The 21,978-nt window shown below is 40.8% G+C and overlaps 3 protein-coding genes across 15 annotated transcripts in view; 2 read left to right on the top strand and 1 right to left on the bottom strand.

The window, feature by feature from the left end:
• Magu (SPARC related modular calcium binding-like protein magu) overlaps positions 1-5,733 on the top strand; it is a 52,387-nt gene extending 46,654 nt beyond the window's left edge. For 2 of the 3 annotated variants that reach the window (XM_076812751.1, XM_076812760.1), the window contains exons 6-10: positions 972-1,052; positions 3,018-3,251; positions 3,322-3,494; positions 3,604-3,769; positions 5,057-5,733. In XM_076812751.1, coding sequence (XP_076668866.1) covers positions 972-1,052; positions 3,018-3,251; positions 3,322-3,494; positions 3,604-3,769; positions 5,057-5,145 — 743 coding nt within the window. In that variant the 3' untranslated portion in view covers positions 5,146-5,733. The remainder of the gene's footprint in view (positions 1-971; positions 1,053-3,017; positions 3,252-3,321; positions 3,495-3,603; positions 3,770-5,056) is intronic. The other variant, XM_076812769.1, reaches the window with a different exon arrangement.
• Cdk9 (Cyclin-dependent kinase 9) lies at positions 5,685-8,770 on the bottom strand. Of its 2 annotated transcripts, XM_076812934.1 has the most exons (7): positions 8,520-8,770; positions 8,339-8,423; positions 7,980-8,070; positions 7,732-7,898; positions 7,256-7,497; positions 6,593-6,740; positions 5,685-6,519 (listed from the first exon to the last, which is right to left on the bottom strand). In XM_076812934.1, the coding sequence occupies exons 1-7, from the start codon at positions 8,624-8,626 to the stop codon at positions 6,211-6,213; spliced, it is 1,149 nt and encodes a 382-aa protein (XP_076669049.1). In that variant the 5' UTR covers positions 8,627-8,770; the 3' UTR covers positions 5,685-6,210. The 2 variants fall into 2 exon arrangements, with proteins under 2 accessions (XP_076669049.1, XP_076669058.1); XM_076812943.1 differs by lacking the exons at positions 8,339-8,423; positions 8,520-8,770 and adding an exon at positions 8,160-8,332.
• Positions 8,771-8,822: 52 nt separating this feature from the next.
• On the top strand, positions 8,823-21,930 carry LOC143369103 (uncharacterized). Of its 10 annotated transcripts, none has more exons than XM_076812573.1 (10): positions 8,826-9,029; positions 10,342-10,566; positions 11,538-11,735; positions 13,195-13,323; positions 13,456-17,195; positions 17,275-17,690; positions 18,697-18,888; positions 18,966-19,502; positions 19,602-19,835; positions 19,926-21,930. In XM_076812573.1, exons 2-10 carry the CDS (start codon positions 10,373-10,375, stop codon positions 21,003-21,005), a joined length of 6,720 nt encoding a protein of 2,239 aa, XP_076668688.1. In that variant the 5' UTR covers positions 8,826-9,029; positions 10,342-10,372; the 3' UTR covers positions 21,006-21,930. The 10 variants fall into 10 exon arrangements, with proteins under 10 accessions (XP_076668765.1, XP_076668688.1, XP_076668760.1 ...); XM_076812626.1 differs by lacking the exon at positions 8,826-9,029 and adding an exon at positions 9,039-9,241; XM_076812591.1 differs by lacking the exon at positions 8,826-9,029 and adding an exon at positions 9,039-9,324.
• Positions 21,931-21,978: the final 48 nt, after the last annotated feature.

Genomic DNA, 21,978 nt, shown 5'->3' with positions numbered 1-21,978 from the left:
GATGTTAGCAGTACAGAAGTCAAGCAGTGTAGCCAGTTTCTTCCACAAAATACACTTAGCCTCGATGCGTTCAGTATCTGGGCAACGCAAATGTTTGCTGAAAAGGGGTCGAAGTGCTAATGAAACATCGCGCGCAGAAAAATCCGCAGGAATCCTTGCAGCGGCTGAACAGCAATGGTCTCATCCAAAAGATTCTTACTTTTCGCGCCTCGTGTATTCCGCACTGCTCCGAGTATCTTCTGCCCGATTCAGTTTCTCGAGCCGAGATGCTCCTCGGTGTCCTGCGAACATTTTCAGGGGCGCGCGCCCTCAGGAGGAAACAAAGCCCGCGAGACTTTATCATTGCGATAAAAAAAAAAAAAAATACGACTCCATTTCGCCACTCTCGTTTCGCAGATTTCCGTTCTCCATTAAGCTGTGCGTCACCACCCACTCATCAATCGCGCATCGATTCTGTATAAAGTCGCAGCGCGAGGATCGAAGGCGCGACAGCGTATATTGTACCATAGAATTTGTGTAACGCTTCTGTTCTAATTATCATGCATGTACTGTAAAAAAAAAGAAGAAAACACTGAGAAAGAGAAGAACTATATGTGTCCGAGCGCGTATGCATCTGTGTGTGTGAACGATCCTGTTTGTCGGGTGGTGACGGTTCCTTTTTTTTTTTCAAAATTCTGTAGGGAAAGTACGAGAGAAACGTGCAATGTTTTTGATCGCCCGTGTAAATATCCTCGACTGAGTATCATTATTTTCTAAATTAACCGCTGGCATTAACAAACTGTACAGAGAAACCGAAGTTTTCGCTGCGCACGCTCGTCGGGAGTGAGGCGAAATTTTTGAAGGAGACGAAGCCTTGTACATAGATCGACTGTAATGTCAGAGCTCGTCTCCGGTGAAAGGGCCGATTCTTCTACTTTATTCGAGAGGATGGTGAAGACTTTACTATGATTCTGTTCTCTCGTATTTCACAGTGCTGAAGGGCAATCCTGCCCCGGTGCATTCTCGGCCAACGTTCAACGACGATCCAACGGACACTAAAGAAGACAGCGATGGTAAGCGTGCCTCCTTTTTATACTCAGTGATCGAAACGATGATCCCGGTTAATCCCCTGAGGCGGGTTCGCTGATCTAGAAGGCCTAGAATTTGAATCGTTGCCTGCAGCGAGAAGCATGGTTCCGCTTCTGGGCGTTTTTCTTCGAATAAAGATTATTTGATAAGAAATTCAGAGAATTATGCAACTTTTTGTGCAAGTAGAGTAGTTCATCCGTAAGATATACCTAAATTTTTTTGTTGGTGTCGTAGTGTGGTTTTAGGGGGTGAAATCACCCCTTGAGGAAAATGCAGAGTTTTCTTTTTCGTTGGATAATATCTCGAGAACGGTGAGAGATATCGGAAAGAAGTTTAAACAAAAGTTGCATGTATTTTTTATGTCTAAAAAACTGAGTAAAAATAATTATCGAGAAATCCGTACTTTTCAAGTTACCCCCACCACAGGTCCTTAAGCCGATAATTATTTTACGCGGTTTTGTAGATATAAAAGAAAGATGCAACTTTTGTTTAAACTTCTTTTCGATATCTCTAACCGTTCTCGAGATATTCCGTGTCAAAGACAATTCTGTGCTTTTCGAAAGGGGTGACTTCACCCCCTAAAGCCGGGTCCAGGCCTGAATGCGTATACGCTGAGCAGGTTGGACGCGCACGAATGACACGTCCACGCTAGCATATGCGTTCACGCTCACCCTTTCTGATGTAGAAGCATGCGATCCTGGCTACCGTTGCACCCCCCGTCCACATCAGAATATTCGTGCGCGCTCAGCCTGCTCAGCGTATACTCATTCAGGTCTGGACCCGGCTTAAAACGACACTATGGTACCATGAAAGGATAGGTTTGTGTTACGGATGAACTACTCTACTTGCATAAAGAATTGCATAATTTTCTAAATTTTCGAGTTACGTAACTTCCCTTGTGAGTGATTCTTCGAGTAGGTACTTTAAGTTAAGCAATGGATGATAACGGGCGGATATATTTCCGCGAAATATCATCAAATATTTTAATTTAAAACAGGCGAGACATTTTCCACATTAATTCAATATCGCAACTCACATCCGAGGCATTTCTAATTCGCTACATGAAAAAAAAGAAATTGCTTTTAAACTTATCTGAAGCTACCTTTGCCAATTTCTTTTGCTCGAACTTTGTGGCCCTCAAAAATTTGTCACTTCCCAAAATTTGATGCTACCCAAAATTTTTATCTCCCCAAAATTTGCCGTTCCCCATAATTTTCCGCTTTTCAAAATTTTCCGCTCCCCCAAAATTTATCTCTCCCCAAAAAATTTGTTGCTCCTCAAAATTTTCCACTCCCTAAAATTTTTCGTTCCCAAAAATTTGTGGCTCCCCAAAATATGTTGCTCCCCATAATTTTCCAGTCCTTAAAATTTTCCGTTCCCCCAAAATTTATGGCTCCCCAAAATGTTCCACTCCCTAAAATTTTCCGTTCCCCCAAAATTTATCGCTCCCAAAAATTTGTGGCTCCCCAAATTTTTCCACTCCCTAAAATTTGCCGGTTCCCAAAATTTTCCGTTCCCCCAAAGTTTGTCATTCCCCAAAATATGTCATTCCCAAAATATGTCACTCCCCAAAATTTATCGCTCCCAAAAATTTGTGGCTCCCCAAATTTTTCCATTCCCTAAAATTTGCCGCTTACCAAAATTTTCCGTTCCCCCAAAGTTTGTCATTCCCCAAAATATGTCATTCCCAAAATATGTCACTCCCCAAAATTGATCGCTCCCAAAAATTTGTGGCTCTCCAAATTTTTCCGCTCCCTAAAATTTGCCGCTTACCAAAATTTTCCGCTCTCCCAAAATTTATCGCTCCCCAAAATTTACCGCCCCAGGCTGCAGCCTACTTAGCCCGTACCCAAATCCGCCCCTGTGTATCATGTTGATCGATTTACGAATAAATCGATGTACGTAGTCCAGTGGGTTTTGATAATGTGTATTGTATATGAAATTTGCAGCAAACGATTGCTTAACGGACAGACGATCCGTACTGGAGGACGAGAGGCAACATTCTCAAAAGAAGTTCTACGTGCCTGAATGCACTCCCGATGGAAGGTACCATCGAGTACAGTGTTACTCTGGCTACTGTTGGTGCGTGTACCAGGACACTGGTAAACCAATCCCAGGAACGTCTTCTAAAGATCGCACCCCGAACTGTAATCCAGTGCCCACCCCTAGCAGGCCCATGAAAGGTAACGAAACTACACAATTCCTTGGCACCTTAACCGTAGAACGTGACTGAAACGTTGAAACATGTGATAGGTTGCCCTGAACAGAAGAAGCAACTGTTTCTGCGAGATTTGATGGATCTAATGCAAAAGAAGATGAAGGCTTCAGGTACAGATTCGGATGAGACGACAGCTAAGTGGCAAGCTTCTAAGGAGGAGCAGATAGCGACTTGGCACTTTGTGATGCTCGATAAGAACAAGAATAAGGCACGTACAGGTGTTTCGCTTAATAATATCGAAGATCTGCAGTAATACGAGCTGCATGCAACTATCTGGCACATCAAAAGTTACGAGGATATCCTTTATATGCTTGCAGGTTTTAGAAAGGAAAGAGTGGAAAAGTTTCCGCACCATGGTAGCTAGTAACAGACTGCTTCAAAGATGTGGCAAAAGATTGCCCAGGTACTGTGATATCAACAACGACAGAAGGATCAGCATGACAGAATGGCTTAGCTGTCTAAACGCTCAACGCCCTACGCCATGTAATTGTTATCCCCTTTTCTTCAAATTTAAGAAGAGTTGAATTGCTACAGTAAACTCTCGCTATGAGCGCACTCAACTATGCGTTGAACGCGCGTCGCTATCCCCACTATTTCTTGGTATCCCTCGGTCGAGAGCGAGCGAAAGGGGACGAAAGAGTCGACAGGTCGTTATCGTTGGCTACGAAAGAGGAAAAGCATGATACTTTGTTTCGCTTCGTCTTTCACCTGCCTACCCCCCCCCCCCTCTCTCCCTCTCCCTCTCTCTCGCACCATCGACGGCTCAGAATCGTCGACGCTATGCGTTGAGCGCGCGCCTAGGGGTCATCCTTAAATTACGTAATGCTTTTTTGGGGCGGCAGGGGCTCGCATATTTCTTACGTTTTCTTACGGGGGGGGGGGGGTCAGGTAGTGCCTCACGTAATATTCTTTTACCTAATTTTCAATAAATACAAATTCTATCATTAATGTTCCAGAAAAGTAGTTTTAGTTTAAACTTCCCGAAACCGAGTTAAATGAATTACAGTGGCGGACGAAAGAAATACTTTTTTAGAATTGGTCCAAACGACTTGAGTTTTTTTTTAGAAACTGGAAGGATTAGTTTGTTAAGTGGCGCGTTTCGTCGTTTTGAAAAAAATTGCAATTGGGTCCGAATAGTAAAAAAAATAGTAAAGGTCGTTTTTTCAACTTTTTTTCCTGTAATGAGAATTAAATCCCGTTTGTAGATTTAAGTAAGTTGTGTACATGCTGAAAATTTCATCAAAACCGGTTAACGTTGCTCTGAGCTACAAACGCTTAAAGATCGCAGAATAAGGTCGAAAATCGCTGCTTTCGGAATTTTTGAATTTTCATTACAGGTTCAGAAAAAAAAAGTTGGAACAACGACCTTTACTATTTTTTTTCGTTATTCCGACCAATTACAATTTTTTTCAAACCGACGAAATGCCTCACTTAGCAAACTTAGCCTAGCTCCTCAAAAAAACTAAAGTCGTTTGGGCCAATTCTAAAAAGTTATGTGATTTTAAATAGTGTAAACTTTCTTTCGTCCACCACCATGTATAAACCTTTAACAAAAATTTTAATAACTAACAAAATTAAATGTAAAAAAAATATTACGTAAGCAGGGGGTGTGAATATCAAATCTTACGTATTCTTAAACTGGGGGAGGGCGGGGGTAAGAATTCGCCAAAATTACCCTTACGTAATTTAAGGGCGGCCCCCTGTAGCGAGAGTTAACTGTAAACGTTAATTATGAAGGAGACTTATTTTGTGCTTGTGAATGTATTTCAGCTGAGAGTACGGAGAAAGCATCTACGACAAAGCCGAAGAGAATGGGTCCGAATCCATTAGACCAGATTCTTAAAACCGAGGACGATTAGGAATATATGTGATATAAATAATGTGTGTTCGTTACTTCATCGATACATGTCGCAGTGATCATTCATTTAACACGACGATCGTAACACGCGCAATGGAACTTTCTTAGGAAAGCCAGTTACTGTTAGAAGAATTTTATTTGTATTTTTGTATCCGGTGATAAATACCACTGTCACGTCATTTACTTTAATATAGACTATATTTGTCTGTACCTCACAGATTGGTAATTCGAGAGTGTATTTTAGCATAATAACGGTAGAGCTGTAAGGATAGAAGTAACAAAGTATTACGGGCATACGATCGTGTACATATTTAATATTCTGTTCTAGGTGATACGCGCAACGCTGCTTTTCTCATGACTACGACAATGCGGCCGCGAAATAAAAATGTAAAATCATTGAACGCTATCGAGCTCGCTAATTGTCATACTCTTGTTGCACGAGTGCTACTCGAAATCTTTTAATTTAGACTTAAGAAGATTTAGGCTCTTACGTGTTTAAGATCCCTTTTATAATTATTAACACTATCGACTCGAAGACAATTGTAAAATTGAAATTTGTTTATTGAAATAAAATCTTGTTTTCACACGACAGGCTTGCCGGACTGGTTTTCGAGGTAACAGGTGGACGCTTTGACGGAATAACAATGTGAGAAATTTAAATGCGAACATTTGTAAATTCTGAATGTGTAACGATCATAAAATTAAAGTAACGGCTAATATGTAATCGAGCTGTTCCCTTTATAACGATCAAGGATTGTAAAACATAATGCACGAATAACGGAATGAAAACTGAAGAAACAACATTTTCTGGAAATATATAAGGCTTAAATCAGGAGACGGCTTCTATTTGTACAAAATTTATATATATATATATATGTATATATATGTATAAGAAAATCTTACATCTTATTATGAGAATTTGTATAAATGAGACATTTAGTTTTAACTTAAATGCGTAGTGTTACCGATGAAATTGAAATCAAAGCATTAGATGATTTATCAAAATTATCAAAACGGATGAAGATGAACAATAAACGGCAGTCTACATTCTTCTGAACGAAATATGCTAGAATACGCGGTCTTGGTAACCACTGTCGGCCATACTAGAACTAGGTTTTGCTGGCCCTCCAGGTACTTGATGATGCGGGTGACGTATATGGCCGGGGCGCCTTGGCGGGGCTAAGTACTCGAACATACTCTGCGTATGCTGCGCTAACATTTTGCTAAGATCACAAGGCATTGGATCGGTCCAGAAAAAGTCGTGATTCAGCGCAGAATCCGAATCGTATCTTTTGGATGGATCAAGAATTAGAAGTTTGTCCAACAGGTCGCACGCGTAAGGATCCTTCAGATATGGCTTCAATCTGTCTTTGACCTACGTAAACATGTGTTTTCAGTACACTAATCACAAAAACGTATTAGAGTCTCCCAGCATTTATAGTACTTACCTTTCGCTTTTGACCTTTAGGTAAATCCATTTTATTAAATAATTCTAAATTCTCCACTCCAGGCCACACTTCTGTCGTTATGGAACCACATAGCTGAGAAATTAATATGAGCTGCTGCTGCTCCGTGTTTCCCTGCATTATGGGTGACCTGTAAGATTGAGAAGTGAGAAGAGGCTAGGGGCAGATTTGAAAACGGGACATTTTATGAATTTTTTTTATCTATAAGTAATTTAGTTAAACAAAAATCGTAATATACACTTGAAAGCTTGTACTTTAAAGAATATTTTTAAAAAAAAACTTATAACAGTTCATCATGTTCGTCATGTAGCTCCTGTTTAACAAAGCAAATTTTAGGGAGCATCAGATTTTGGGAAGCGGCAAATTATGAGCGAAGTAAATTGAGAAAGGTTTAAACACGGAGGCTTGATACAACTTTAAAAACAATTCACTTTTCTTTCATGCAGCGAATTAGCAATGAGATCTGAGTTGCCACATTGACTTAACTTTGAAATCGTCTCGACTCTTCTAAATTAAAATATTTGATGATGTTTCGCGGAAAGGGCGGCAGACGCTTGTTAGCGTAGGGTCGCGGAATCTCAAAATCCGCCCCTGGAAGAGGTGTCTAATCGCTAGCAAATTTTTAAAAATTACGAAGATACGAACCTGGTCCACATTTCGGCCATTATGCAGCCTGCTCCCCATAAATCTACAGGGGGGCCGTAATTCCGATCGCCCAGCAGGAGTTCCGGTGGTCTGTACCACAGAGTAACAACTCTGTTCGTGTAACGATTCGGTTGGCCATTCTTATTAGCACTAAATGCGCGAGCCAACCCGAAGTCGGCTAATTTTAGTATACCATTTTTTGTTATTAAAACATTTGCAGCCTTCATATCTCTATGTAAAATCTGTGGAATTATACAAAAAGATTAACATTCAAGTCACATTCTTACAACTTGCTATTAGGGTAAAGGTACCGGTAGTTCACCATGTATCAGTAGCTGACAACTTTTCAGAAAAACGTGGAAAACATGGTTTTTAGAAGTGGCGAACTGTGAAACGTAAAACCATATTTTTCACGTTTTTCTGAAGTTTTTAACTACTGGTACCTTTACACTACTACTACCAATTATACTACTCACCTTATTACTATGGATGTAATAGAGACCATTTAACAATTGTTGCATAACTTTCTTAATTTCCCCTAAACTAAATTTCACATTTACATTTGACAATAAACCAGCTAGGTCGTGTTCGCAAAAGTCAAACACAAGATAGAATGTAGAACGATAACGATTATATTGAGTTGCTAGAAACAATTTTCAATATTAATTACTCCTCGGCTTAAATAAGAAATAATTGCCGCTGTACTTTACAGCAAAGTATATACCTCTTGTTCTACATATCTCTATTAAATTCACTACATTCTCGTGCTTCAGTAATTGTAATATCCTTATTTCTCTTAAAGCGGTGATAGGGAACTGCAAAGAGAAGAGCAAATAATATCACATTGTACCCTGACGTCTAAAAGGAATATAATGTTCCAGATACCTTGTTTCTGTATACATACTTTATTACAACGCAAGTACATACTATCCTTATATACGCAAGGATCAGTATAAGGCATAACACGAATACAACGAATTATTGTTTCTTTACAGACGGCTGGTACATTTACATACTCGGATGATGTGGACAAATAATGGAAAGAGATGCATTAAACGACGGAATATTTGAACGTGTACATACCCCTTCCTTTTCATTGTCCATTAACACTTTTTTCATAGCTACGAATTTTTTAGTACAATTCTTATCTCTGGCCTTGAACACCTCCCTGCGGAAGGTCCGTGAACGATAACAAATAAAAATCCTGTTCGGTCACGCGCGAACGTAACCTAGAAAGGGGCCACGAATTCCAGGCCGTACTCACCCGAAGGTGCCCTGGCCGATTTTCGCGACCTTCTCATATTTCGATGACTCGTCGCAATGAGGAAAGTCGAACTCCTCGATGTACTTCTCCTTTTCCTTTGTGTTCATGTTCGATGTTCGTCAGGTAAACATAACTCCCGCAGCACAACAGCATCGTAGGCGAGAGCTCGCGATGGTCCACGGTACGGAGTCGAGTATTTGACAGGACATCTCTCCGCCTAACCTCAAACGGGAGGCCAAGCAGATTGATTGGTATCCGCGCGCCACCTGGCGGACACGAGCAGTACGCAATATCAGTCTCACGCTTTCGTATCGAGAGAGAACAGTCGTCGCATATTTACGCCTTTCGAACAACAAACAAGCGAACGTTCCGTGGCACCGTGCCGTTAATATCCGCCGAACTTTGTAGCGGCCGCGTCGAGCAAGATGCGCGAGACGATTACGGCTTGTAACCACGCATAATCATGATAGAGCCGGACCGGTGTTCGAGAAGCGAAATAATGCGAGACAGGTACGTATATGTACCGAGCGCGATCAATAAATTATTGAGAAAGTCTTGTCAAAATTCCATCCGCCGAGATGTTAGAACGTAACGACAAGCTGCACGGATGCATCTTCATCCCTCTGTAATCCCCGGCGAATAGATTCGTTCTGTCGAGACGCTGCAACTCGTGTACGTTGCGCCGTTTAATATCGGGAACCGAGACGCACGGCTGGGATACGGTACGAAGATGCGTTGAATGACAGCCAGTAAGGCGTGTTCGATCGGTGCTTTTTAAACGTCAAAAAGCGGTGGCTGCCTGACAGTACGTTCTGCACATTTCTTCGTTCAGCGTAGTGTGTAAAACCCTATGAACCGATCGATCAGTCGGCAGCGTTTACCTCGCTCGTAATATGCTCGGGTTCAAATTTCGAATCCTGGCCTCAGGTGTACTAGAGCCGTAGACGTTTAATCTTCACTTCGCTGTCTGAATTCCGTGAGATTTTTAGTGGCTCAGTTGAACATTTATCGAGATATTTCAATCACGAACCCATATGGGATTAGGATCGAATTTAAGGTTAAACGCAGTGCATAACATGTTTCATGCTTTCGTTCCGGACACAACGTGTTTTCGAAGATGCTCCCGAATAACAATATTATGTAACATTTTCCGCGATTAGATATACGATGCCTCTTGGTTCACAGCGCGTTAGGCGGATCGTGAAAGCAAATTATGATCGTTGTTTAAATATTACACATACCGCTAAAGGAATGGTAATTGCTATGCAAGGGGTATCCACTATGTTGACCTTGAAATTGTTATGTACTTTGTCAGCGATGCATAAATTAAAGAGGGAATCGTCAATGTCTTCACACCTCTTCACTTCTTGTTGTTTCATGTACAGAGTTCTGCTAAATTCATGTAAACACTTTAAAACGTTATTAGCATGGCTATTAAAACTTTTATATTTAATCAATCAAATGTTTGTACTCACGGACACGAACTCCGTTACATAAAATGACAAAGTGGTATACCTAATATATTTGTGTAACAATTCCAATGATACCTGATTAGGGAATTCATTCCCAGGATCCCGGCTATTTTTTGGATTCCATTTTTATATTTTTCAGTTGTTCATAAAGTAATTTACGTTTTTAAAAATTCTCGAAGTTGATATATCAAATTTTGGGAGTTTTAGAATCCAAAAAACAGCTGGGATCCCGGGATTGAATTCCCTATACCCGATTCAACGTGTTAGATCAGTTCTGAAGTTACTCGCGCGTAGATGTAACAGGGTTAATCTATATGTGTGTTTCTATATAAAAGTTTTATGGATTAAAGGTGTACAAGTATGAAACATTAAACATGTCTCATGGCTGGAGGCAGGAGCAACAACAAGCGAAGTGGAAATTTAGACAGAACACACCAATGGCTCTGTTGCCATCAGCTTTATGCTTCTGTCGTGCCTGAACTTCCGTCGAGCGAATTATTTAAAAAGTACCAACGTGTAGAAAGGAATCGGGTTGTTGCGAAAAGTCTTAATAATCTGCAAGATAATATTTTGAGGTAAAGTAAGAATTTCACATTATTACATTAGAGAATGATCTTCATTCGCATTAATGCATCGAAGGAGATATCGATTAAGGGTTTCAAGGTGCAACTAATGTAAAACGATCTTAAGGGGGTAGGTTACCGTCGACCTCCCAAAATCACGCCCGTCTTCAAGCGCAAATTCTGAAGTAATAAATGAATATAGAGATATTTTTTTTTTTTTTTTTAAGAATTTATATTGAAAATGTGCTCCCAATAATGGAGGAGAATAGTGTCCTGCAGCTCCCTGTAAATTTTCATTCAAATCATTGGAGCAGTTTTGTAGATTTTATGTTCACTGTTTTGAAAAATGTAGTTTCTGGGAAATCGCGTTTAAAGTTGGACATCGTTATCCGATTGTATGTGCAGGCTCGTACATTTTTTACTGTAATTCCTTCAATTTTTAGAATTTCGGGGCCCGGTTGCGCTTAAAATACGTAGAAAAGATGTAGCTAGCGAAATATGCAAACATCCTGAAAACCAATTTTCGAAAATTTTGAGGGTAACCTACCCCCATAAGCCAAGTAATATTTTCTCGGCAATCGATTATCTTACACGCAGTGAAATTTCCATCGTCGAATAGAATCGAGTTACGCGAACCATTCTTGTAAGGTCCTGCATGGTGTGTCTACAGTTCTAATGAATTGGTTTTGGTAATGTCATCTGATTTCTGTGTAATTAATATGTGTGATATTGAAATGATTGGCATATATTGTACAGAACTATGAAACATTCGGGAATCCTGATTTAAAATTGTTAGCAAGTTAAGAACTCGCGAAGGATCCATTGTGTTTTATTCCATCGTGTATCAATCATTGCATCCGTTTGGAGTTTATCTTTATGATCATTATAGAATTGTAATTGAGGAGAATGTTTGTGTAAAACCTTCCATGTGTACAAAATATAAATTCATAAATATATGAACTGAATAGAGTGTTTTATTGTAGAATATTTACGGATTCCTTGTATTGTGATCTTAACATAATACACGGATACGACACAATACGAGCAAACCAGTGTATCGTTAGAACAAGAGCTCCGCATTTTTATAAGGCTCTCGAGCCTTACTTTGTATATGCTAACAATCGCATTGATTGCGTCCTTGATAAGCTGGAAATTTTTCATCATATCGAAGGCTTTGTGAGGTACAGCCACATTGCTAATCGCTTGCCTAGGAGCAGTATCTATGGAAACTATTTGCCACACGAATACAGCAGGCCATACCTGCATGGACTGTTGGTTAATTCAGGAACATTTGTGAGAATTTACGCTGTACACAGATTGTAAATAGGTATAGCGATTAGTTATAGTAACTCGAAGAAACGGAGGCAAATTTTCCTGAATTAATATTCTTAAAGCTCCACATACGTTGTTTATTTAAATTAAAAGATATTTATCTGCATGCATTTTGTATAGATCCTGTATTAGAAATATTTATTTAATAAAACACTATAATTTTTTCAACCTACGAACAATTTGTGTACTTGTGTTATATATTCTACTAATTAATCGCACTATTTAATATTCGATGCGCAAAAGGACATGTAGACACTGTCTTTCCTTCAGGGGTAATGCCACTGTAGAGCCCGGAAAGGCAGCCTGATTTTGAGAATTTTTGTATGCGAGTACAGTGAATGGAATACAAAATCTGTTTGAAGGCCTTTATTGTACATACCTTGAAGTATGATCACATTTTTAAAAAAATTTTTTAATACAAACTGGCGGCGCCACAGCTCAACAAAAGAAGCTTCTTCTGAAAAACAGTGTTTCGCGGCCGGAAAGATTTCTCCTTCAATTTTTTACCTAGAACAGAAAACCGAATTTTTTTAGTTCTGTGTAAGATTATCTGGGGAAGTACACGAGGAAATTAAAAAATACTGTTTTTTGTAAGAATGCTGCGTGATTGAACAAAAAGTGACATGAAAAATTGCTGAAACGTTTTGTTCAATCACGCAGCATTCTTACAAAAAAACAGTATTTTTTAATTCCCTCGTGTATCACCCGAAATAATCTTATATAGAATTAAAAAATTGTTGTTTTTTTGTTCTGGGTAAAAAATTGAAGGAGAAATATTTCCGGTCGCGGAACACTGTTTTTCAGAAGAAGCTTCTTTTGTTGAGCAGTGGCGCTGCTGTTTTATGTTTAAAATTTGTTCAAAAAATTGTGATCATACTTCAAGTTATGTAAAATAAAGGCCTTCAAACAGATTTTGTATTCCATTGACTATTCTCGCATAAATAAATCTCAAAATCAGGCTGCTCTTCCGGGCTCTACAGTGGCATTATCCCTTAATTCTCGATTATTGAAATTGTAAATACTATTTTGCTACCAGTAGGAAACAACAAGCGACCTGATTCTTCTATGTATTTTATTCTTTCTTATTTTGTGCACATGTTTTTTTAAGTGTTCTCATATTCACGTTTGTATGACAATATACACTGTGATAAATAGCATAGATTATAGCCATCAGCATGCTACGTTGTTTCATTCGTCACTTTTATCATAGAAATCATAGAATCCACATAATAGATTTAACACATATTAGATATTTCATTCCCCATTTTTATCCTACATATATTTTACCCACATCTTATGGATTTTCAGGCTTTTATACAGCGATACAAACTACTCGCAAGAAGAACAGCTACTGGTGCAACTTATCTTGAACGTTACTTATGCTTCAAATTTTGCGAATGCATCCCGTGTTAATACCATTACCGGCACCAACGAAAGGTTACAACTTATAATTATTTTAAAACGTGTTCCGTGCGCTAAAGAAAGTTGCGTTTCTGTTAAAGAAAAAGAGATCCCGTAGAGGTAGTCCTTCTCACTTTGTATTCATAAATGTTTGTCCTTGTGTCGAAGATATGCAGATCGCACGTCAGCAAACACCAATCCGACGACAAACATTGGAAGTTCAAGAGATGTGAGAGATTATGCTGCTGCGGATGTGAGCCCGACATTGTCCGATATGGCTGATTCTGGTTTGGAGACTGGTTCTGTAAGTCCACATGAAAACACAACGTCTGAGAATTCGAGTACCGACTTCGAGGAGCTGCAAGTGACGGAGTGCACCTCTGCGAACGACGATGCGGATAAGATACGTATTAGACGTGGAAATGATAAAGATCAGAAAGTGGTGGCAGACGCGGAGCGCTACGACTCGACCAATAATTACAGCAGCGCGGGTCGCATAAAGGTAGAGTCAAGATTAATGGACTGCGCTTCGAGCGACCATAGCGCAACATGTTCCTCTTTCGATACGGAACAGCCGCAGCTAGATTCCTCCAGTTCATCCACGGAGAATGCTCAGAAAGCGAAATTGCAGACGGACGAAATCTTTCAATATGAGAATCAAGTACTTAGCGATCCGTTTTACGAGTCAGACTGCGGTAGCGACGAGAACGAGTCGTTTGAATTTATCGACCTCGGTAACGCGTCTTCTGCGAGCACTGATGTGGGAAAAGAGGCCGGGAAGCCGCGGGGCGAGAGGAAATGCCATTCCAATTATTCCGAAATCGAGCGTGCACAATCAGAAAATGCAAGACTTGCGGCGTCCCACGACACGCCGAAACAAAAAAGTTCCTGTAACGCGAGCAATTATTATTTTATCGACGCGTCAACGCTGAACGACGAAGTAGAAGTCCCATCTTCGAGCGCGATTAATAATCAATGCCTCGACGAGAAGGCGCAAACGTATACACCTTATCCCTCCGAGTACCTTACAGGCAAGTCGAACGATCTCGCTGGGGAGCAGTGTTATAAATTCACGTCCTTCAAGACATCCAATCTACAAACCGGGCACGAGAGAGTAGCGGAATTTCAAAGGGAATTGAAGCTCACGGAATACCTGGAGCCGTTCGCAGACACGCGTAAAATTAAGAGGACCGACTCCACATCCGAGGATAAGATAACGATAAACGCAGAAACGAATAAAGAATCCTTGGCTGTGGAAATCAAGGAGGCGGACAGTGGCGAAAGCGCGCACCCTTCTCCTTGCCCCGACAATAATAAGAATATAAACAATGACCGACACGCCATGCCGCGAGTAAATGACGACAATGATTCCCCCGTTAGCGCGATAGATAATAAAAACGAGACCGACGAAGAAACCAAGGTGAAGGACACAAATTTAATGGAAGATGCCCGACGACCTTCCCTGATCAGGAGGAACACGTTCGAGTTGGATTCTAATGACGAGAAGGTATCGGTGTTAAGGCAAGAATATGAACGGCGACAAGGCAGCCTCGTGTTTCAAAATGCTATACCTCAGTATTCGGGACACCGTGTCGATGGCGATTCCTGTTTCGACCCAACAGACGAACCCTCGATTCCTATCAGCAATGTCCTAAGCAAGTATACTATGGATGGTAAAATTTCAACCGGCACGCAGTACCATGCAATGCCGTATCTTTCATTAGACAACGAACAGTATGAGATTAATCAGGCAGCGTCAGAATCGAATAGTCCCCCGCAGAATGAGACCACGGCTGGTATCATATATCCAGTGACAAAAAGTGCCAGCGACCAGATGGTCACAGACTGCCACGAGGAGTTGGACAATGGGTCGAGCAATTGTAGTCAGAGTTTGCCGGTTACGTTGAACTGCATTTTAGAGAAACAGAGTCGAGCGGATCTACTGAAGATAACTAAATGCGACGACACCACGCCTATTATCTCAGGTGGCGTCAGCACGTCGGATTATTCTAAGCCTACCGATAGTCCGACTGTGCGACGGAAGACAGAGTCCACCCCAATCGTTTCCGGAGGTTCCGTTATTATGAGCGAACCTGGCTCGCGAATGAAATCCACGAGAATGGCCTCTTCGATGACCGCCTGGGTAGTTGACATGAGCGATTGCAATAAGAACGAATCCAAGCCAGTGAATAATTCCAATGCAGGCATGTCTCAGAGCTTCTCGACTCCCGAGTGTATTAAAAAACCTGTTCGAAAAATAAGTAACCACGAGAAGCCGGGTAGCTTAGGGTTTTTCGTTAACTTGAAAGCCATGGACTCCAAGCCCATTTCGCAGCAACAGAGTTGCCCAGCGGAGAGGAAGGAGCAGAATGGAAGTAGTAAGTCTTACTGCGAATTTTATGTTGATATGTCCCATATGAATATTACTGCGTCCAAAATTAAGAAGCCGGAAACAGAAGAGGCTAACAGCAAGCCTGAGAAGCTTAGCGAGGCAGGTGATAAGAAAAACATTTTCTCTATGTTTATCGATTTAAGCGACCCACCCAAGAACATAGAAGGCACTGTGCAGCCTACGCACAGGAGAAGCTTCTCCACGTTCTGTGAGAAACGAGTGGAAGCGAAATCGGACGATGCTAACTCCAGCGAGAACAGCATACCGATCAGAGAAGATCAATTGCCGAGCGAGCAGAAGTGTGTTAGGGAGAAAAGTAAACCGAGCGTGTTTATGTACATAGAGTCCGATTCTCCGGTGGTGAGGCGAAGGACATTGTCTTCGTCGCGGCCAGCTTTTAAGCGGCATTCCTGGAACGTTGATAAGACGCAAGGTGTTAGTAACAATGGGCATGTAGCGAAAGAAATAATGTTCAGGAAAGAGCACAAACGCGCGCACAGTCTCTCTGTGGACCGTGGAGATTTAAAGAAACTACAAGCCAAGCCCAGTTCCTCCAGTCATTCCTTGAGCGACGCCTTAAAACCAGAATCCGTCAGCCAAAGGAACTCCAAGCTCCTCCACGAGGGGAACGGTGCGCTGAATAATATGGACACATCTTCGGAAGATGCTTTCGAATACGATGTGAGAGATACACCTCCCAATTCTCACGTAGAAGTGATCAATGAGGAACTTCGCGTAAGTATAAAGGAGCACGAGTACACGGAATTGAAGCCTGAAAGAGGCGCGGAGAATATTAATGCTAACGACGCGAAAGCCTACGAAGATGAGTTTTCAGAAACTTCCGCGTGGGAGAAGACCTGCACGGAGAGTACCGAGGGACAGACGCGTAAAAGTGAAACGTTTGACATCAGCAGTGGTAGCGGGCCATCCCCTGACAGCGACAATCAAGATTATGAGTTGTCCGAATTGTTGAACGGTGAAGTGCCAAACATAGATCGAGCCCAAGTAGTTCCTCCCGTAGGTAATAAAATATCTGAGACACACAAGTCATTGAGTGAGACGATTAAGAAGATCGAAAGTGAACTGAAAAGCCCGGACTACGTGAAGCCGGAGGCGACGTACGAGAACCATAGTATAGCGTTAAAGAAGATTGAAAGACCGGCGGGGCATACTCTGAAGGCAGCAACGTCCACTTTCGTTCGATTGTCGGATTTAGATAAAACACCGGTAGCATCCCACGCGGCGGATATTTTAACTGCGAAGGAAGACAGGACTGCGTATCGCATGTGCAATAGTATACCAGAGACTTCTTGGATCGAGAGTAAATTGGTTATGTCCAGAACAAACGGATCGGTTAGACCGCTTCCTAGGAAATTCACGTCCGTCATGAGCACCTCCTTGCCGTCTAAGCAAAAATCTCCTCTCGAAGACCTAACAGGAGAGTACGACGGCGAAGGTATTATATCAGAATCTGACCTAAGCAGTATGCAGAGTAGCATGGGTCGTTCTGGAGCCGGTACGTGAGTTTTTACACAAGAAGAAAGATGTACTTGAACTTGAAGTGCGTGAATAAGATATTACTATTTGCTTTGCAGAAGGAAGTACGGAGGAAACTGAAACGTCGAGTTTGGCAGGAGCGAGACCATACAATCGATTGGGAGAAGACCTGTTGAGAATGTTTTTGGAGGAAATCAATCCAGATGTTACAATCGATGTAGCTGGTCGTCGTATAAGAGCTCATAAATGCATATTGAGTTCTCGCTGTCAATACTTTGCAGCAATTCTTAGTGGCGGATGGATTGAAAGTGCGGGGAATATTATTTCCCTACAAGGATACTCTTATGATGCGGTACACTTTGCGCTGTGCCACATATACAGCGGAGAAAGTAATATACCGGATTCTATAAGCATAGTTGAACTAGCAACATTGGCTGATATGTTGTGCTTGGAGGGTCTTAAAGAAGTTATTGGATATACGCTGAAAGTTAAATATTGCCATCTGTTTCATAAGGTACCTACAACCTGCGTTTCCATAATAGAATGCATTAGATACTTGTTAGTGACGTAATAATTGAGAAAATGGGAAATATTATTGTCCAAACGCTAAGAAATATTGGAAAATTAAATGCTGTTAAACTGTATTTTAAAAAATATAGTGTTGTAAAGCTCGCCACGACACATATTTTTTCTATTTACAGTTCGTTTATCGAATCATTACTATTCGAGCTAAAAATTATAAACAAACAATTTTTCATCGTCCAAAATCATTATTTCTTTAAACATAAATTGCGATAACTTGAGTAAATATTAAGGGATCGTTATGAGGCTTAAAACATAACTTCAGAAAACTCTAGCAAAGCCGTAAAAAGGATGCACAACACACAAGTGCTAAGACTGCCAAGCAGCGCATTATACGCGGCCGCTGACTGTTAGTGGCGCGCGAGATTTATATATATCGTCATATCTTCTACAATTATTTATTAATCAGTGTGAAAATTGGTGAAAATCTTCCTTGTATATTAAGGAAAAACTTTGTCGCAGCAAGTTACATGTACCTCAAAATTGCCTCGATATTTTTAACGGCGAACTTTGAAAAACATGAGTTTTGTCCAGTATTACTTTTTAATTAAATATTATTACATTTGTTAACATAAGAGTTTTGTGCATACATTTTACGGCTTCGCTAGAGTTTTCTGAAGTTATATTTTAAGTTTCATAACGATCCCTTAATATTTACTCAAGTTATCGCAAATTATGTTTATAGAAATAATGATTTTGGACTATGAAAAATATTTTGTTTATAATTTTTCGCTCGAATAGTAATGATTCGATAAACAAACTGTAAATAGAAAAAATGTATGTCGTGGCGAGCTTTACAACGCTATATTTTTTTAAATCCAGTTCAACAAAATTTAATTTTCCAATTTGTCTTAGAGTTTGGACAATACTTTTTCGCATTTTCGAGCGCTAGTCCCCTTATTGCATCCGAGCCCTCAATTATTCATACTCTGTTACAGCCTTGTCAAATATGCGCTGTTGGTGTATTGGAATGCATGCCTTTGGCAGCCGCTTATGGCCTTGACGAAGTATATCGGAAATCTCTACGATGGATCACAAGACACTTCGTACGAATATGGCCGTGCAAGGCATTCGCAACTCTTCCAAGAGAGCTTATGGAGAAATGTTATCACCAACATATCGTACACATGGTATGGAATATTTAATGTATCCTTTAACTGTTTCTTAAAGCTGCGACAATCACTTTCTTTTTGTTACAAAACGTTAGTCAACGGATAATGTACTTCAAACTATGATGGATTGTGATAAGCTGCTCGCAACCTTGCCAAATGTTCGTTGGGCCGAGCCTGTGTTTAGAATGGTTTCAAATTTGTTGGAAACGTCAGTAAAGTTTCTGTCGGATAACTTCTCAGGCGTTCTGGGGAATGAAAATTTCCAATCTCTTGGTCGAGAATTGACATGGAACATCAGTCGTCTGGAAGACAACTTCTTGGCAGCAGCAGACCGCTTGCCTTCTGAACAAGCGTGCAAGAGTTACTCGAAGTTGCATAAAATGTTAGCTTCGGCACAGCTGGAGGAGACTCAAGACAAAATGAAGTGGGGTGCTTTGTTCATTGATTTCTTGAAGAAGATTCAATGTCGAGTGGAGAAATGTTTAGTTAGGGATGCGGCGAGGGCAGCGAGGACCACTACATGGTTGAAAATGGACTTGGAGCTGCGACGTAGAATACAAGAATTGGCTTGCCTTGTAATCTTACCTCATGAAACATCGAAACGTCAATCAAGGCATTCTAATTTTGTGAAAGTAAATAACGTTGCACGATACATAAATATATCACAATTTATGGGATTGCTTCTGATTATACGAATATTTATTCTCGTTTAAATGCGATTGTTTTTGTAGGAACCCAAGCCGCCGTCGATTCGTTTGACAACGAATCGTAGTTTGGATTTGAAGCGCGTGAAAATGGTCATATCCGAGCATAATGACAAAACTTTGAAACAGATGACAGTGGCACAGCAAACGAAGAAAGTTGTGAACAAACCGAAAAGCGATCCTCCGGAGCGTAAAATACCAGATGATAAACCGACTACTACGGATGCGAACAGACCGAAATCGTGGCCGAACAAAATAGAGGTAACTTCCTTCATTACTGTAAATTCTTACGACTCCGTAGATCGTGAAATGTATTTATTTGTGGGACATTGTTCGTACACTAATGTTTAGGTGAAATCGAGATACTTGGAGCCTAGAAACAAATCCGTTCCTAAAGACACACCGCAGCCAGCGTATCCAGAGAAGGTAATCGTACAGCAGCGACGAAGGATAATGATTTCGTCCTCAGACTCATCTCGAACATCTAGTCCCGCGATGAAGCGCGCTACCGATAAGAAGCCTCTGGCAAAGATAAAGTTGACCATAAAGAAAGACGTGAAGGCACTTTCCTCGGACAGCTTAACAGAAGCAAACGCGAGCAGAGCAAATACTAAAAAGGACACGATCAGTAAAAGCTGCGGTATCACGCGCCCAGAATCGCCCTCCTTTAAGCAGAAGAACGCGGAGATAGGATTGTCTGTAGATTCGCTGGCAGAATCGAAGATCAAGCCTGCGCCTGTTAAGAAGAAAACGAACAAAATGGACACTTCGATGTCCACGGACAGTCTCATGACCGAGATAACAACCACGCCCAAATCGAACGTGTCGAACAAGCTTTCGCCGACTTTGGGGAAGGCGGCGGGCAAGACGCAGGTGTACGACAGAGTGAAGAAGAGCTCGCCGCCGATGCAGCAGAGGAGTCCGCTGACGGTGCCGAGAAGACCGGCCAGGTCGCTGGAAAGCTCGACAGCCGCTAGCAGAAGCAGGGCAGCGGCTATAAGCGCCTACCACGGTTCGCCCAGTTTGCGAAGGAACCTTCTAGACGCCGCAAAAACACCGGATGTCCCAAGTAAGTCATTGAATAACGTGTCGTTTAAGACCGCCACTACGCGGGCGCTTACGCAGTCCATGGTTAACCATCCTAACATAAAAAGAGAAAAGAAGGACGGAGTGCCGAACCAGCAGGGTTCCGAGAGCCCCAGTAAAAGATCCTCCCCAAAATCGTCTGGCACTAACAAAATGATGAAACCTGCTGCTACCGCTAAAAGGGCAACCGGTAAGGCCACTTGCGACGACAAAGTTAAGAATAAGTGCCATAACGGGGAAGTAGCGAAACAACCCACGGTCGGCTCTAGATCGGGAACCTTTCTAAAAGACGAGCCCACGATACTTAAAAAGCCGGATATTAAATCTTCTCAGATCAATACTTAAATTTATAGACTGGCCGCCGTGTATGTTTTTGTACGTACATCGCGCCCGTTAGTTTTATGAATTATAACATAAAAACCATCGTCTGTAATCGCGAAACGTGATAATTCCAATTGCGGAATCGTACTCTATGTGTAAAAATAGAATTATATATAATTTTAATTTAACGCAAGTTGCAGTTGACGCGATCGTCAAGAAAGGGAATATATTTGAAATGCATTTATTAGATATTATAGAAAATGTGCTATGATTTTGTTGTAATGTTAAAGGTAATTATATAAATGAGATATGGCACTAGGTATATACAAGTTTCGATTTAAATCGTTTTTTCAATTATCTGATCTCGGGCAGAGTGTGGGGGATAAATGTTTTAGAGACGTCTTTTTTTCCAGTATCGATTCATTGAGTTATTATATTGCACAACTAGGATATCGATGAGAACATCACTTTTGATCACGGATGCAGCTAGCTTAACGTCCCACCCAATTTTCAACCAATGTGCGCATTAATATGTCATAGTATTACACACAGCATATTCATAGATGGTAGATCTAACATGGCCAGCTAGATGATATATGTAGATAGATATCTTCTTTTCTTCCGCATTAAGGAGCCATATCGCCCGAAATTGATTTTCATAGAATTGTATTTACTAATTTTCTCCAGTTGCAGTAATATGTAAAGCAATTCCTTGTCTTACCATTTAATGTTGCCATCTTATCAACTAATTCTGATTGTAAGTAGAACTCCGTTCACCCTCCAGTGATCCTTATTAATGAATCTAATGTAGTTACTGTATTTATTTATTATTACATTTATATCTATATTTTGCAATGTACATTTCTATGCAATATTTGTATCTAGTCATTTATATATTTTAAATATTTACTTTTATGTAATGTTAATAAATAATTCGATATAATGTTAATGGATGGTCTAATTACTCAAGTCATTACATTCTAAAAAGTTTTGGTAC

This window comes from Andrena cerasifolii, chromosome 1 (genome assembly GCF_050908995.1).
Source record: "Andrena cerasifolii isolate SP2316 chromosome 1, iyAndCera1_principal, whole genome shotgun sequence".
NCBI classification, from domain to species: domain Eukaryota; kingdom Metazoa; phylum Arthropoda; class Insecta; order Hymenoptera; family Andrenidae; genus Andrena; species Andrena cerasifolii.
Note: the sequence above shows the minus strand (reverse complement) of the source record. Positions and strands in the feature narration are given on the sequence as shown.